General features: G+C 40.9%; 1 protein-coding gene across 5 annotated transcripts; it reads left to right on the top strand.

Moving 5' to 3' along the window:
* The first annotated feature begins 366 nt into the window (after positions 1 to 366).
* Positions 367 to 13,809, top strand: mier1b (mesoderm induction early response 1b, transcriptional regulator). Of its 5 annotated transcripts, none has more exons than XM_079488880.1 (13): positions 367 to 431; positions 1,422 to 1,446; positions 2,381 to 2,529; positions 5,085 to 5,279; positions 5,923 to 6,052; positions 6,374 to 6,441; positions 7,228 to 7,300; positions 7,831 to 7,982; positions 9,196 to 9,277; positions 10,862 to 10,956; positions 11,774 to 11,820; positions 12,539 to 12,666; positions 12,975 to 13,809. In XM_079488880.1, exons 1-13 carry the CDS (start codon positions 423 to 425, stop codon positions 13,298 to 13,300), a joined length of 1,479 nt encoding a protein of 492 aa, XP_079345006.1. In that variant the 5' UTR covers positions 367 to 422; the 3' UTR covers positions 13,301 to 13,809. The 5 variants fall into 5 exon arrangements, with proteins under 5 accessions (XP_079345006.1, XP_079345002.1, XP_079345003.1 ...); XM_079488876.1 differs by having other exon boundaries at positions 11,693 to 11,820; XM_079488877.1 differs by lacking the exon at positions 367 to 431 and adding an exon at positions 454 to 596 and having other exon boundaries at positions 11,693 to 11,820.
* Positions 13,810 to 14,949: the final 1,140 nt, after the last annotated feature.

The following is a 14,949-nucleotide window of genomic DNA, read 5'->3' as shown; positions in this document are numbered from 1 at the left end:
TATACTTTGTCCTTTGCCGCTGTTTCCATTTGTCTATGATGTATTCATCATATTTATCATCTATCAGGTGTCTGCAATAATTACACACCTGTTATTCAACTAGGCCTATGCTTGACTAGAATGACTGCACACAGCATATTTTGTGCTAGGATGAGTGTAGTCAGCAGTCAGAAGTACTGTGTCAAGTAAAAATTGACATTTCTGGCCTGGGTGATAATCTCTTTCTCTTATCACCAGTCAGTCACCTGACCCAGAGCCTTAGACCAGACCTGACCTAGATAGCGTTGACCCGGCCTTCCTCCGGGCTATGGGATCTTTATGTTTCATTTTTATTCCTTCCTGGTGCTGCGGGCGCGGTGGGCGGGGCCAGTCTCAGCCGGGGACTCGCTGACCCGCCGCATGACCCCCGCAGGATTGCAAACATGGCGGAGGTAGGAAAGTGTAATAAATATTCTGGGGGGGAAAAAAATAAATAAAACATATTTCGTACTGTAACGCCGTTCAGCTGAATGTATTAATTCAGGGATTCGGGTTTTTATTTTCTCTCCAGGCGAGCTGGAGAGATTTTTAAGTGTTGTGCGATTGCATTTTCTGACGTGAGACACTTATATAATTTCGTAAGCGCAATTGTTTTGTAAACTTCGGGTTTAGCAAAGCAACGCTAGCCTGCTAGCATGCGCGCGAGTGATTTGTCACGTATTATTATTGGTAGATATTAGTAACAATAATTAATACACGTGTCGTGTGTGTGTGTGGCGTCGATTTGTACGTACGAACATTTTATATATATTTTCCCTCCGCAGTTTGATAAATATTTACAGCTGCGTTTAAGTAGCTAGCCTAGCTTTAACGCATTAGCTCATAATCGATGTTGCTGACCAGAAATAACAGACCTACAAGCTCACAGCGCGTCACGATGTGACGGCGTTGTGAGCTTGTAGATCTGCTCCTTTTTGCCAGCGACACCGTTGTACGAGGGAGTGTAAATGTCCTGGGAAACTAACATCAGCCCTGCGGCCACAAGTTCAGGCGCGCTTTTCTTTTCTGTGAAAATAAATACCCACAAATGTATTTATAAGAATATTATACACCTTCACTTTAACAAACAGGAACGGTGTCAAGTCAACTCAGCAGTCACTATAAAAATGTATTATCTTAGATTTGTTAATATAAATTGTACACTACATATAGCCTATATCAATTGATATTTATATATATAATATACATTATGTGTGAACTCAGTCAGACCAAGTGCAGATGGCTTCAAACTTTATTTATTGAATATAATTATTTATTGGTATCTTTCTTAGTTGTTCCTGCTGTACCTATCCTGGATTTCATGCTTAATGCTGTTGCCGCTACAACACCTGAATTTCCTCATTGGAAACAGTTTATCTAATCTATTTTATCTTTTGTTCCAGCCCTCCTTTGGGAGTTCGAGCCCAGGTAAGTTACACTATATATATATATATATATATATATATATATATATATTTGTTTTTCTATTGAAATGCAATAATGCATCCTTCAGGATTACATAGCCGCAATTTGCAACTCTATATTTTTTTTACAATGGGATGAATCTAGAGTTGCAATACCCTCCATTGACTCCCCACTCATCATATTGCGTTTGCGATCTGCTGGTCTTAAACGACGTTAAACTCACCAACATTGCAGCTGTAGTCCAAGCTTGAATTATCCTCTTTCAATCTGCCGAGCTTGTTTTTCATAAAAATCCACCGTAGACATGTTATGAGCTACTTTCTGTCCAAAATATTCCACAAGTGATATTCCTGCCGTAATATTCAACCTGCCGTAAAACAAGACGTGTGGGAGAGCGCTTGTTTAATAGAAGGCCGTGCGTGACGGGGCGTCGCGCTGCGTCGGCCTCTTCTTTGGGTGTCTTACCTGCGCAGGTAAGATTCTATTAAACAAGCGCTCTCCCACACGTCTTGTTTTACGGCAGGTTGAATATTACGGCAGGAATATCACTTGTGGAATATTTTGGACAGAAAGTAGCTCATAACATGTCTACGGTGGATTTTTATGAAAAACAAGCTCGGCAGATTGAAAGAGGATAATTCAAGCTTGGACTACAGCTGCAATGTTGGTGCAGATCGCAGATCGCAAACGCAATATGATGAGTGGGGAGTCAATGGAGGGTATTGCAACTCTAGATTCATCCCATTGTAAAAAAATGTAGAGTTGCAAATTGCGGCTAAGGATTACAGTGATCGGTGCGAGCCTTGATGCCTAATAATTGTTTTTATTTAACATTTTCTTTGTCAATGATGCTCACGTTCAAAAAATATTTTCTGTTGTAATGCCTTGTAACATTATTCTGTCCTAATGAATGTACTTGTTCTGTTTTATTTTCCAGGGGGTTCAGCAGCTTCCGTTGACCACGAGTTCGACCCGTCGGCAGAGATGCTCGTCCATGACTTCGATGACGAACGCACTCTAGAGGAAGAGGAACAAATGGAGGCGGCTGATGACACCAATGTCAACGAGATCGAAGACCTGGCGAGGGTAAGTTCCAGGACTAATCTGTTGTTGTCTTTAATATAAACTTTAGTTTTTGTTTCTTACATTGTTAACCACATCAGCCCTGCTGTCCCTATTTTGAGCATGTCAAAAAAAAGGTGAATAAAAGAAAGAAAAGGCAAACATTTTGTTTATAAATAGTGAAAATAGCCGATCTATAAGCTTGACTGTTTTCATGCAACACTGTTGGGCTGCAAAGTGTATCTAGTTTTTTATTAATTCTCTCTTTTATAATAACCACCATATTCTTCTCACTAATCCTGAATTCAAGATTCAAAGCATGTGGCCATAGTATTTATTTAGTTTTATATCGAACTTCCAGGTAAAGTGCTCTCCAAATAAAGTAGTATATATACTATATATACATAATATTTGCATAATGTTAAATTGAAAGCACCTTGACCTACATTATGTGATGTAAAAGTACAATGTATTAAATAAAGTAACTATTACTGCTAGTTAGGGATGTAAATACTGACACAAATACAAAATGTGTTTTAACCCAAACCGTAATGAGTCCTGAATTGATCTAAATGTATCATAAAATGTACCAGTTCACTGAAGCTTTGCAGTTAATACATTCTACTTGGGATGCACACGCAGATTAGACACACCAACGGACTGACATGCGGAAACAACGGTCGGACATGCTGTCGGACATGCGCTGCTCCGTGCTTGCGGTTAGGTTAGGGTTTGTGGTAGGTTGTCGGTCTAATGACTGTCGGACCAATATTTAATTTATAATATCTAATGTCTAATTTATATTTGGTTGCGTTCTGGATGTGTCACACACTGAAAATAGCATTTTTTTGGAAGAGGCTTTTTGTGTGTGTTTCTTTTTTTTTACGATAGCACAGTGAAGAGTGGCAGGAAACGGGAGAGAGCTGGGAAGAGATACACAGCCAATTAGTGGTGGATATTGCTTGCAATCTCACGATAGATATGTATCACAATACAGAGGCCACGATACGATATATATATAGATATTTTGATATATATCGATTATACGTTTATTCAAAATAATGACCATGTTGCACAAATACAATATAACACTTTTAGGCCCACAGAGATCATTAAATTAAAATAAAATGTCCAAACATCCTAACAAGGGGTCTGGGAAGGGAGTGCATTGAAACTTGCAGGGGGGCTTTGATAACGTTAAACAGAGGTATGTTTGTCAACACTGCGTCACCCGATAATTCATGACGTTTATTGCTATATCGATACAGCAGCCTCTCGATCGATTCACCTATCGTCCGGATTTTCGATCGTTATATTGCCATATCGATTAATTGAATCGAACCTGGGACACGCTGTCAAGGCATTAGAGCCTATGTGGTGTGCACTTTAACCACTAGGCTATTGGCGCCACCCCAAAAATAGCAGATTTAATGTGTTGTGAGATTGAGCTGCTATTTCTGCCAGATCACATTTCTGATGCTATTTTTGGTGAGTAACGCCTGCAAAGATCAGACCAGAGTTGTATATCATCACTGTCAGGTGGAAACCTCATATGTACAAAATCGTTGACATGACACTGTTTGAGAGGAGGTGTTTGCTGTAAGGTAACCCGTCCCCAGCAAACATTCACTCAACACAACATAAATTATACAGTGCATTGCAGCCTAATATCTATATGCTATACGCTAGGGATGCTCCGATCAGGTTTTATGGGACCGGTCCCGATCACCGATTGTTTTTATCATGATCCGCCAATACCGATCTTGTGCATAAGGGGAAAATTTGAATATTTCCAAAATTATTATATGTCAAAACTGTTCCTGTGTGTGTGGGGAGGAAGGGGAGAATGTTTAGGCCTGTCACAAAGATGCAAAATGATATCATACTTTATATCTGACTTTTATACCACTTAAATGGTATAAAAGATCGGTTTCTCCAGATAGGGTAAATTGCCAATCACTGATCGAGTCAGTTGGAGTGAATATCGGCCGATCGGTGGCAGATTGATCAGAGCATCTCTACTATACGCAGCATTTTGCTACTCGTCATAAGCACCCGCGTAATTAATTTATAGGACGATTATAACTGTGATTAGCACCAAATGTGTTAACTGTTCTACTGCATAACCCGCGTTCCCCGCTATTTAATCCAATATTCTACGCTGCCGAGATTGTTTTATTACCTTTAGAGCATACGCCGAAGTATTTGCAGCTTTCAACCACGAAAAATAGTCCAATGGTTTGTTGTTGATCAGACGAGCCAGCGGCCATGACAATGCACAGCATGTTGTAGTCTAAACAAACGCCCCGTTCACATGCATTGGGCTCAGTTTCCCAGAAGCCCTAGCAGCCCAGAGGATGACTTGATTTCCGGTTTCGTCATCATAACGCGACGGCCTCATCACCAGGTCCGGGACAAATCCGCTGTTTCTTTTTAATTATTTTAAAACGGCGAATTAAACGCATTAAACAAATAGCGGGTTTAGCGTATTACGCGTGGTGGAACCCTGGATTAAACAATTAGCCGCCGTCAAAGTGTTAAACTAATGTTAATAATGTCCATTTGTGTTTGTTGGATAGGAGGGAGAGATGCCCATTCATGAGTTGTTGAGCCTGTACGGCTACGGGGGTGGTTCACCTGCGGAGGAGGACGAAGAGGAAGAGGAGGAGCCTGAGGAGGAGGAAGAGGATGAGGAGGAAGAAGAGGAGGAGGATGACATGGACAATGACATTGACGACAGCAGCAGGAGCACAGGCGAGCTGAAACGAAACAAGGTCTGCATCCCACACAGATTCTAAAAAGAGACTGAATTTGGGCACTTGTGTGACACAAGGGCAAAGTTCCTGCCCACCACTTGAAAAAATCTTTTCAGAATTTCAATTTAAAAAAAGGAAAAAATTATTTAGGATTCCAACAAAAAAGCAAAAGCAAAAATAGCACATCTACAAGCTCAAAACACATCGCACTGCGACACATTTTGAGATTGTAGATCTGTTATTTGTGCTACTTTTTGTTTTGTTGAGGTTTCTTCCCAGCAGAATATGCAGTGTGGCCCTCTGGAGTGAGTGTGGAAATATAGTGGCCCTCTCTATCATCAAAGTTGCCCACTCCTGTGTTACATCCTCCAGGTGAAACTCCTTGCTGGAACTGGAACGTGAAAAGAGGCATCCTTGATGTCATGCATATCAGAGGATATGTTGTTGCCCGTGTTATTTATAGGAGTTGGCAGTGATTGGACTAGAATACCAAGGAAACGGCATAATTACTAAATTGAAGGAAAAGGGGACAGAGTGATGGTTGCTTATCAATGTCATGAGAATAATTTGTGTTAAGTTATTGTTTTTACCACTTGTGAATGACTATACGCCATTAGTTTAAGGAGTTTGGTTAATTGATCATGTGTGTTTGTGTGCTCAGGCTGAAGGAGTGACTATATCTTCGGGACAAGGGGACGAAGCCCAGACAACCAGTGAAGTTCGCACACGCTCAGTCCGGTCCCTTGGAACAGTAGACTTGATTCGTCCTCATAAACTCAGATACTTTGAAAGTATGAACCAGGGTCTTTTTTTTACAATGAATTATTTTTCTTGATGTCTTCACAAGCAGCTAGCCAAGTAAATCATCTGTAGTGATTTGGGAAACTGCACATCACATGTTGACAGTGGAGGACATTTATGGGAATATGCCCCATTTAATGAAATATATGGCCAATGTGTGTAATGGGGGGAGGCTGTGGTTTAAGGATAAGATATTACCCTCGGCTAATAAGGTTAAATACATTTAAGCAGAACATAATTGGGCGCCATTCTTCCTCCCATCCCTTTGATTTAGTGGCATTTTTCTCCATTATAACCGATGCCGTTTTCAGGTAACAATGATGCAGAGGAAGAGTCAGAAGAGGATGAAGACTATGTCCCATCTGAAGACTGGAAAAAGGTATGTGAAACTACCCATAAGCCTCATCTTTTCACGATTGTGAAGTTCACAGGAATGGGTTTTGGGCTCCCTTCTCACTGACACGTACAACAAATCTCGGGTTGCTGGGTTGTTTGTTGTTGATTCTTTATTTCCACTTTGAAAATGCACTGTAAATTAAGTGGCGTGGCCAAAGAATTTCCCCCATAAAATTGGGTTGTGGTGTAAAAAGAGAATCCCTGATCTATACTTTAGAATTCAATGTATGGGAGCAGACTTTGTGTGATCTCACTGGTCCTAATTGCCTGCTTTATGATCTTTGTAGAAAATGTTTAAGACACCCTTCCTCTTCTCATGGTCGAAGTCCAAAGCTGTTTTGTTTTTGTTCCCCTCAGCAATATTGTAAATACTTTCGTTTCTTGGTTGTTGGTTTTTTTTGTCTTTGTCTTTTTCTTTTTCTGCCCACTCGTTCTTCTTTTTCTCCTTCTGAAATGTACACTCTGAAGTGATATTGCCCTTTGCCCCTGTTAAGTGTTGACTTGATGCCATATGTAGTCCTTCTGAAGAAAGCAATGATTTTGCAGAGACATTGGAGATGGAGTCACTTGGAGGGGGAGGGAGGGAAGAGGGGTGAAATAAAATTCCTGGGAATTGCACTTGTGTCCTATGTATACATAGAAATGCTCTCTATACTGTACTGCCTTTTCCAAATAGTATGTATGCCCATTGTGGTGTTTTAGAATATATGTTTCTCATATCATGTCCCAGTTTCTACACAGACTAACCTGTGTGTTCAAATCTCTACAGGAGATCATGGTTGGGTCCATGTATCAGGCAGAAACCCCCGTGGGCTTGAGTAAATATAAGGACAATGAAAAAGGTACGTTGATTCTGATCTCACTGTAATGCTGCTGTACAAAGTAGAGGTGAAATCCAACTGCAATCCATGGTCACTCTAAACTAAGCATAAAGGACAATTTATGCCTTGCGTGACAAGTGTAGTCCGATCACTTAATCACTTAATGTGATTTGTTGGAAAGATGAAGTATGCTAATTTTACAACAGAGATGCATGAGACCATATTCACTTCCTTCTTAAAGTTTTCTGACAATGTTATTTGTTCTGATTGCTCAGAACCAAAACAAAAGTATAAAGTCACCTCAGTAGTCCGTCATATGACTGTGTTGCGTTATTGCCAATGAGTGATACTGTTGTGTGACAGAATATATATCAGGCTTAAATACTTCTTATTCCCTAATCCCTATATACTTACAATGAACTTGTACAATGAACCAAGATAGGGACGCCAGGTGGAAAGTAGTGAATTAAAACCCAGCAACACTGGAATGATGCATAGTTGGTATGATGAGCAAAAGGGCTGAGGTCTGTCCTTTGTATTTCTTCAACTAGTCTATGAAAATGATGACCAGTTGTTATGGGACCCTGAGTGTCTGCCTGAGGGCAAGGTGGTGGAGTTCTTGACGGAGGCATCGAGGCGGACCGGAGAGGAGAAGGGTGTGGATGCGATCCCAGAGGGATCGCACATCAAAGACAATGAACAGGTGAGACGTTCAGACTAGGGTGGCATTTTCGAATAATCCCTACTTGCTTCTAGTCAAGAGATCTACCAAGCATCCATTCCCACTCAAATATTTTTTACGTCGATCAGCTGCTCATAATGCACCACGCGCTACTGAATGTAACCCAACACAGTTGGTGTGCCGGTGTCGTGCGCACTGCTGCGCAGACCGCAAATAGCAGATCTGCAAGCTCACAGTGTGTCACGAATGCTACGCGCTGTGAGCTTGTATATCTGATATTTACTGCACGCAACACCAGTGCGCAACTAAGTCTGTTGTGATGATTAGATTTCCCCCTGCTATTCTGATTTAAAAGTAGCACAGATTTAATTTACCACTGAAGTTATGGAAGTTTCTCTATGGATCATGGCAGCGTCCAAAAGATGAAATCACAGGAATAATGGAAGTCACTGGAGCTCTAAATCGAAAGTTGATTACACCACGCAACAGGTATAGGATGGAATTATTTTTTTGACAGGGAAGGCAGCCTTAATTGACAATAAAAGTGCTTACGTTTGATTCTCTTGCATTAAATTAGACAGTGGAACACCTATGTTTGTCAATCAGAGATTTGAGAGGATTTATTTGTCTCTCACAAAAGTTACCCATACAGGCGTGCCGATGCAAACACTTCGGGGCGGTGTTTCATCTCAACTTTTCTGGACTGTGCTGTCAAAGGAAGTCGCGTCCGAGCCTCCTTTAAGTTTCACTACCAATGATTATTGCTCAATTGGACCGGCTGCTACCACACAGGAATTCACACCACAGCAATTCACACCACAGTGGAAAAACTCACTCGTTTTCAAGGCAGTCAAAGTGAAAGAACAGGCTCAGACGTCAGGTTCTCTACAACACACTACAGTGCTACCGAGTGTTTCAATAACAAGCAAGGATGCACGCGAATCAATGGCCCATCGTGTGTGCAAACTGCAATCATAACTTAAGGGAAATTTTACCAATACCACCACCAAAAACTCACGCACGGATATTTGTGCCATTAATGTATGGAAAAACCGACGTTGGAAAAACATGCCGTGTTGGGGGTTTCACGCATCAGGTCATGGTCTGAAATTCATTTTCCGTCTTGGTTTTTGTTTTTGCTTTAACCCCTGTGAGTGTAAATGTATTGTACAAATGCCGCGTTTGTATTATATTTGGTGCGTCCTAATGTCAGCCGTCATGTCCATCTCTGCAGGCGTTGTACGAGCTGGTGAAATGTGACTTTGATACAGAGGAAGCTTTAAGAAGATTGAAGTTTAATGTAAAAGCAGCGAGAGGTAAGCAGATGTGTGGCACTGGTCACCGTTTTCCTTCTGCTGTCAGGTGTAGAAAGCTTTGAAAAACAAATCCAAAGAATCTTAGTGTCTTGAAAACGTATTACACGTACACCACCATCAGTGGCATATATTCATATTGAACACTGACCAACATATTTAAGCCAGTCAAGGAATTAAGATATGGTTAAAACATCCAAATGGTAAAATATGTGGTACCTGTTTGTCTGAAACTTATTTTTTCACATTTTGCACATCATTTTAACTTTTTCGCTGCTATCTACGTTTATAAACGCGTAGATAGTACCTACTGGTGCTATCTACACATATGTCCGTAGACAACCGTATACTCCATAATATGAAAGCAGTGACCGTCAATTTACCTTTTAGCATTGCTCCGGTTAGTATGGAGCCTCCGTCCCCACCAGCTATGGGATTTTTAAATCCAGCTCCATTGAGCCTCCATTATAAAAGGATTTTCAAAGCGCTGTATCTCGTACACTAGAGTTAGAGCGGACGGGTGGCATTTTCCTTTTCAAATCGTACACATGCCAATTCAAAAAGGAAAATGCAATGTGATTTGCTTTTGCGTCATCTCCAAGTGTGCTCATTCTATGACTGAATGAAAAAGCAAATCGCATTGCATTTTCATTTTCAAGTCGTACACACGCCAATTTGAAAATGCAATGTAAATTGCTTTTGCTTTTTCATTCTGTCATAGAATGAGCACACCTGGAGATGAAATGTAAATGCTATTGCATTATATTTTCACTTAAATGCGTTCAATATCTGAAGGTTAAAAAGCATTTCTCTTATTTCATTTGAATATTCTAAACTGTATTTTCATTGTAATATTGCCCACTAATTTGCGGGGCATTTTTTGAAAATTGAAAATCAAATGATCTTTTATTTTATATTTTAATTGTGTCATAGAATGAGCGCATCTGTAGATTAAATGGAACTGCTATTGCATTTTAGATTATTTTTGTCTCATGAAATGCGTTAATGACCTGAAAATGAAAAAGCATTTCTCCTATTTCAATTGACTTTTCGTATTTGCCTTTTCATTTGAATTTTGGCAGCTTTATGCTTCCATAGTGGATAGCTCTGGGCTTGAAAATCAAAATTTCAAAATATAAGCGCTAGAGTGCCAGCAGATATGGGATATTTTACTCTGAAAAGCCCCGCCTTCCGTTCCCCCCCAAAACCGGGAGACATAATCTTCCATTCTTACCTCGCGCTGGTCACACTAAAGTCTCTCTAGAAGCGTTAATATTCCAAACAAGAGGCATGCTGAAGTCAGAAATGAAGACAGAAGTATGCCCATCTGGTCAAAACCATGGAGTTCCCTAAATTAGGAGATATGAGCCATTCTTTCTGAGCCGTAAACAAGGAAGTGAGCAGTGTATAATGCAGAAGGAGAAAAAAAAACAGATTTTTTTGTTTTATTTCAATATAAAAGCCCTAAAGACGTGTATACAAGTCCAAGGCCACCTGCAGTTTGATTAAAAAAGACGTGTATACACGTCCAAGGCCTTAATTGTGTTAACATTGTGTAAACAATAACACTCATCATTTATGCCACAGAAGAACTGTCTGTATGGACTGAAGAAGAATGTAGAAACTTTGAACAAGGACTGAAAGCTTATGGGAAAGACTTCCATTTAATACAGGCCAACAAGGTAAGAGCACTGCCTGCAATCACCTTATTGTCCATAAATTATTGTCATTATTTGATTTCACGCCATTTACATATTTTATATTATCTCAAGATAATTGATCGTAGTATTCACTATATATTGATGTATTGTAATACATACTGTAAATTACATTGAGATCTATTTGATGTTTTTGTGTGGGAGGAGTCTGTTCCATTTCAACCCCTTGGCTTGGCAAGAGAGATATTTTACTTAAAGGGCTACTTCACCCCTTTTGCAACCAGATCTTATTTGAATGATGTTTGGGAGACAAGAAACACTTTCCTGGGGATTTTATGTGGGTAATTTGTGTTTTTAGATATTTTTGTATTTCAAAGTGTCTGTGATATCATGGACACTGGTCTCACTGCTGGATTACTACAATGACCATAATGCTTTGCAGCACTCACCCCACATTGTGGAGAGGGAGACGGCTGTCTTACTGAGACAACATGTAGTCCAGGAAGGAAGTGAGACCAGTATCCATGACATCACTGGCACTTTGAAATACGAAAATATCTAAAAACACATATTACACACATAAAAACCCCAGGAAAGTGTTTCTTGTCTCCCAAACATCATTAAAATAAGATCTGGATGCAAAAGATTCTCAGTCTGTAATTTGAGTTTGTTTGTCTTCCAAGTTGAAATTGAACAGATTCCCTCCCTGCAGGCGATGGTAATAATGGCTGTCTCGTGTCTGCTGAATTAAATTTTCCAGGTGAGAACTAGGTGTGTAGGAGAATGTGTGGCCTTTTATTACATGTGGAAGAAGTCTGAGCGTTATGATTTCTTTGCACAGCAAACCAGACTTGGGAAAAGGAAATACAACCTTCACCCCGGTGTCACGTAAGTTGTCTCATGTTTAATTGTTTTATCTTTTTATACTCAGTCTCATCAAAGTATAAATCAGGCTTGAGTGATGTCGCATTTAGAGGTCGTATTTGTATGGCAGTGCCATTAGTTTGTTAGATTACTATTTATAGTACATTTCACTCAAAACATTTTCCAATCATAATCGGCCTTCATTGAGACATAATGTTCATAATGTGATAATTTATTGAGAAATCCAAGTATGGTGTATGTTTGGCTATTATAATTGTTTTGGTAACACTTTCTTTGGATAGTCCCCTATAGATGTTCAACAGACTGTCAGTTAATGAGTTGTATTTGATAAAGCTACAATACGTAAGATTCCGGCTGGCCGCCTACTAAAAATCATACTGTGGTGGCTGGTCATGATTGTGTGGTGGCTCGCCACACAATAATGCATATAGGTGAAACACTGATGTTCTATGCAGGATTTAAACCTGTGTCTCCTGCTCGTGTGTAAAACAGAAAGTCTGTTGGAGCACATACTCTATAGATTGGTTAAAATAACGTTTTAGTCACACAATGTGTTTAATTGCAGCTTTAAGTTATATGTCAACAACTAGTCGGTCAAATGTTTTTTATTATATGTCAACATTTGTGTTAGTATTGAACTCCTGGCTCGTGTACAGTATTAGTAAACTATACTTCCAAGTGTCCATGTTGTGACGGGCTGTGGGCCGCTGTGTGTCACCAGAGACTACATGGACAGACTGTTGGACGAGACGGAGAGCGCTGCGTCCAGCCGGGCGGCGTCGCCGCCACCTACCACGTCCAACAGCAGCACCAGTCACTCAGAGAAAGAGGACAGCAGCAGCCAGAATGGTGAGCGCAGCCATGCAGTCCATGCTGCATGCATTGATGTGCCTGATGACGTTTATTGGACTGTTAGTTAGACTGTTGAATAGCAACGCTGAACCTTCATTTCAGAAGATGAAAAAAAAGTAGGCGTTGTCATCTTGTAGATCTTTGTTTTTTTTGGGTAAGCGACGCTTATCCACAGTTCATGTTAGTTCCTTCATCTGTTTACCCATTTATGACACGTCAAAAAGATCCACATAGGGTAAAAGTGACCGAATGTGTTTTTGCTGCGTTTCCGCAGCTGCTCATTTTGTGCCTTGTGTGTTCAACAGGTATAGCGAGCCATAGCTCCAGCTCAGCAGAGGGCTCCCAGTTGCCACTAAACAATGAAGTCAAACCAGAATCACTCCAGTCCAACGGTCCCTCCCATCCCCTGTCAGACGCTCCCCTCCCTCCACTCCAAACCTCAGACAGCGACTCCAACGCCTGCGGTCATCCCAGTGCCACCAGCCACGACCGCAACGGAACTCTGGAACCCCACCATGACCACACAGACAACACTCTGGTGGCGTACGAAAGGTCGGCCAAGAGATGCCGGACAGAAGCCGAGCCACTGGGCCAAGGCGAACTAGAAGTCTCCAGGACGCAGGAGAACTGAACGCTTCAGGGTGGGGCTTTGATTAAGTTGCCTGTTGACGTGCTAGTCACACGCGCCTCAGTTTTGCTTCTTGAGGTAAACGTTTAGGAGAGCAGGGGTGGGTCGAGGACTCGAGGCAGATGATTCCTAGTCGAGCTCTTCGGGGCCGAGTGACCTCGGAGTGACGACTCCCAGAAGAAACCCAACGAAGCAAACCCCCGGCTGGATCACCAGCATCAAAGGGGAGCGGAGGGGGCCAGCATCAGCCTGATTGTATAGGAGCACATCTGACCAAACCCCACCCGCCCCCCACCCAGCAGAACCTCTGCTCCAGCACACATCCAAAGTACCGCAGTGTCCTCCCTGAGCCCCTCAACACTCCGACCCATCATGTACCTCCTTCATTCACACTTTCTTCAACCACATTTATTTTCTTTTGTCGTTTTTGGAGAGTGATCTCGAGAATTTTACAAAGATAATGCTTTTTTCCCTATTTGTATTAGAAGAATAAAAATCGCCTGTGATATTTTTTTACGTGAGAGATATTTATATTTTTTGAAACAAAAACAAACTAAAAAAAGTTCTATGATGATGGGTATTTGCTGTCCAAGCCATCAGAACCTGTTCGGAGACTTGGTGTGTTTGTGTTAAGTATATGAGTATATATACAACACACAAACACTTAGCCTGAGTTAAACTTAATTGTGTGGGTGCATGACATCCGCATATAGGTCAGGCTTACAGTGTCACCCAAGAGGCAAGGTAGGCAAAGCGAGGTAGACAGGTTGGTGGCGCTGCCGCCAGCATACTTTAGTTGCACTTTCATCCTGTTTCTCTTCTCTTCTTTATTAATACAGAGTGGTGAAGCAACCCAGCAGCATTACATTGCAGCTCCTTCAATCCTAACCCCCCCCCCCCCCCTCCCCTTTATTTGGAAAATACCACGGTTGTGTATGTTTGATTTATATTTAAAAACTAAAGAAACGTAAAAAAAACAAAATGAATCAATGGGTGCTTTGCCCCTCCCACAGGTTCGTTTGTGTAAAGCAGCTGACATCAGTGATGTCCTTCCTGTATTATAAACCTGTCTGTTTAGAGGATGGCTGTATTTTTGGATTTTCATAGTTGACGCTTTTTCTTACACCGCTTCTCGTTTGTCTCCTGGTTTTTGCTAGACAGAATATTTGTGAAAATACTTTTTTTTGGTCGGTCTCCATGTAAAGTTTGTATAGATTTCTTAACCTTGTGCAGTTGGTACATTTTTGATATGTCTTTTTTCATCCATCTGTATTTAACTGCCGTCCCTAATCTGGGCATTTTGTTATAGGTGAAAATTCTGAAAAATCACCTCTGCCTGTATGTATGTGCTTAATTTATAGTTTGTTGTACGCTGGTGTCGAGTATCTACAACAGATTGTCTTATTTTCACCTCACGACACCATTGAACGACTGTATAATTCAGGCTTACGTGGTTAACTGTCTTCCTCATATGCTTTCATCAACACATCTCCAGCCTCATCGCCAGGATATAATGAATGTTAGTCATTCCTTTTTATTTCTCTTTTCACCGGCAACCTTTTCCCATTCCTGTGTATCAACTTGCTTGTTCTGAAATGTAGTCGCTGCAAAAAAAGAAAAAGCCCGCCTGACAAACTTGTGTGTAAAAGGCT

This window comes from Electrona antarctica (assembly GCF_951216825.1).
Source record: "Electrona antarctica genome assembly, chromosome: 19".
NCBI classification, from domain to species: Eukaryota; Metazoa; Chordata; class Actinopteri; order Myctophiformes; family Myctophidae; genus Electrona; species Electrona antarctica.
The sequence above is the reverse complement of the archived record's forward strand: the minus strand, read 5'-3'. Positions and strand labels throughout refer to the sequence as shown.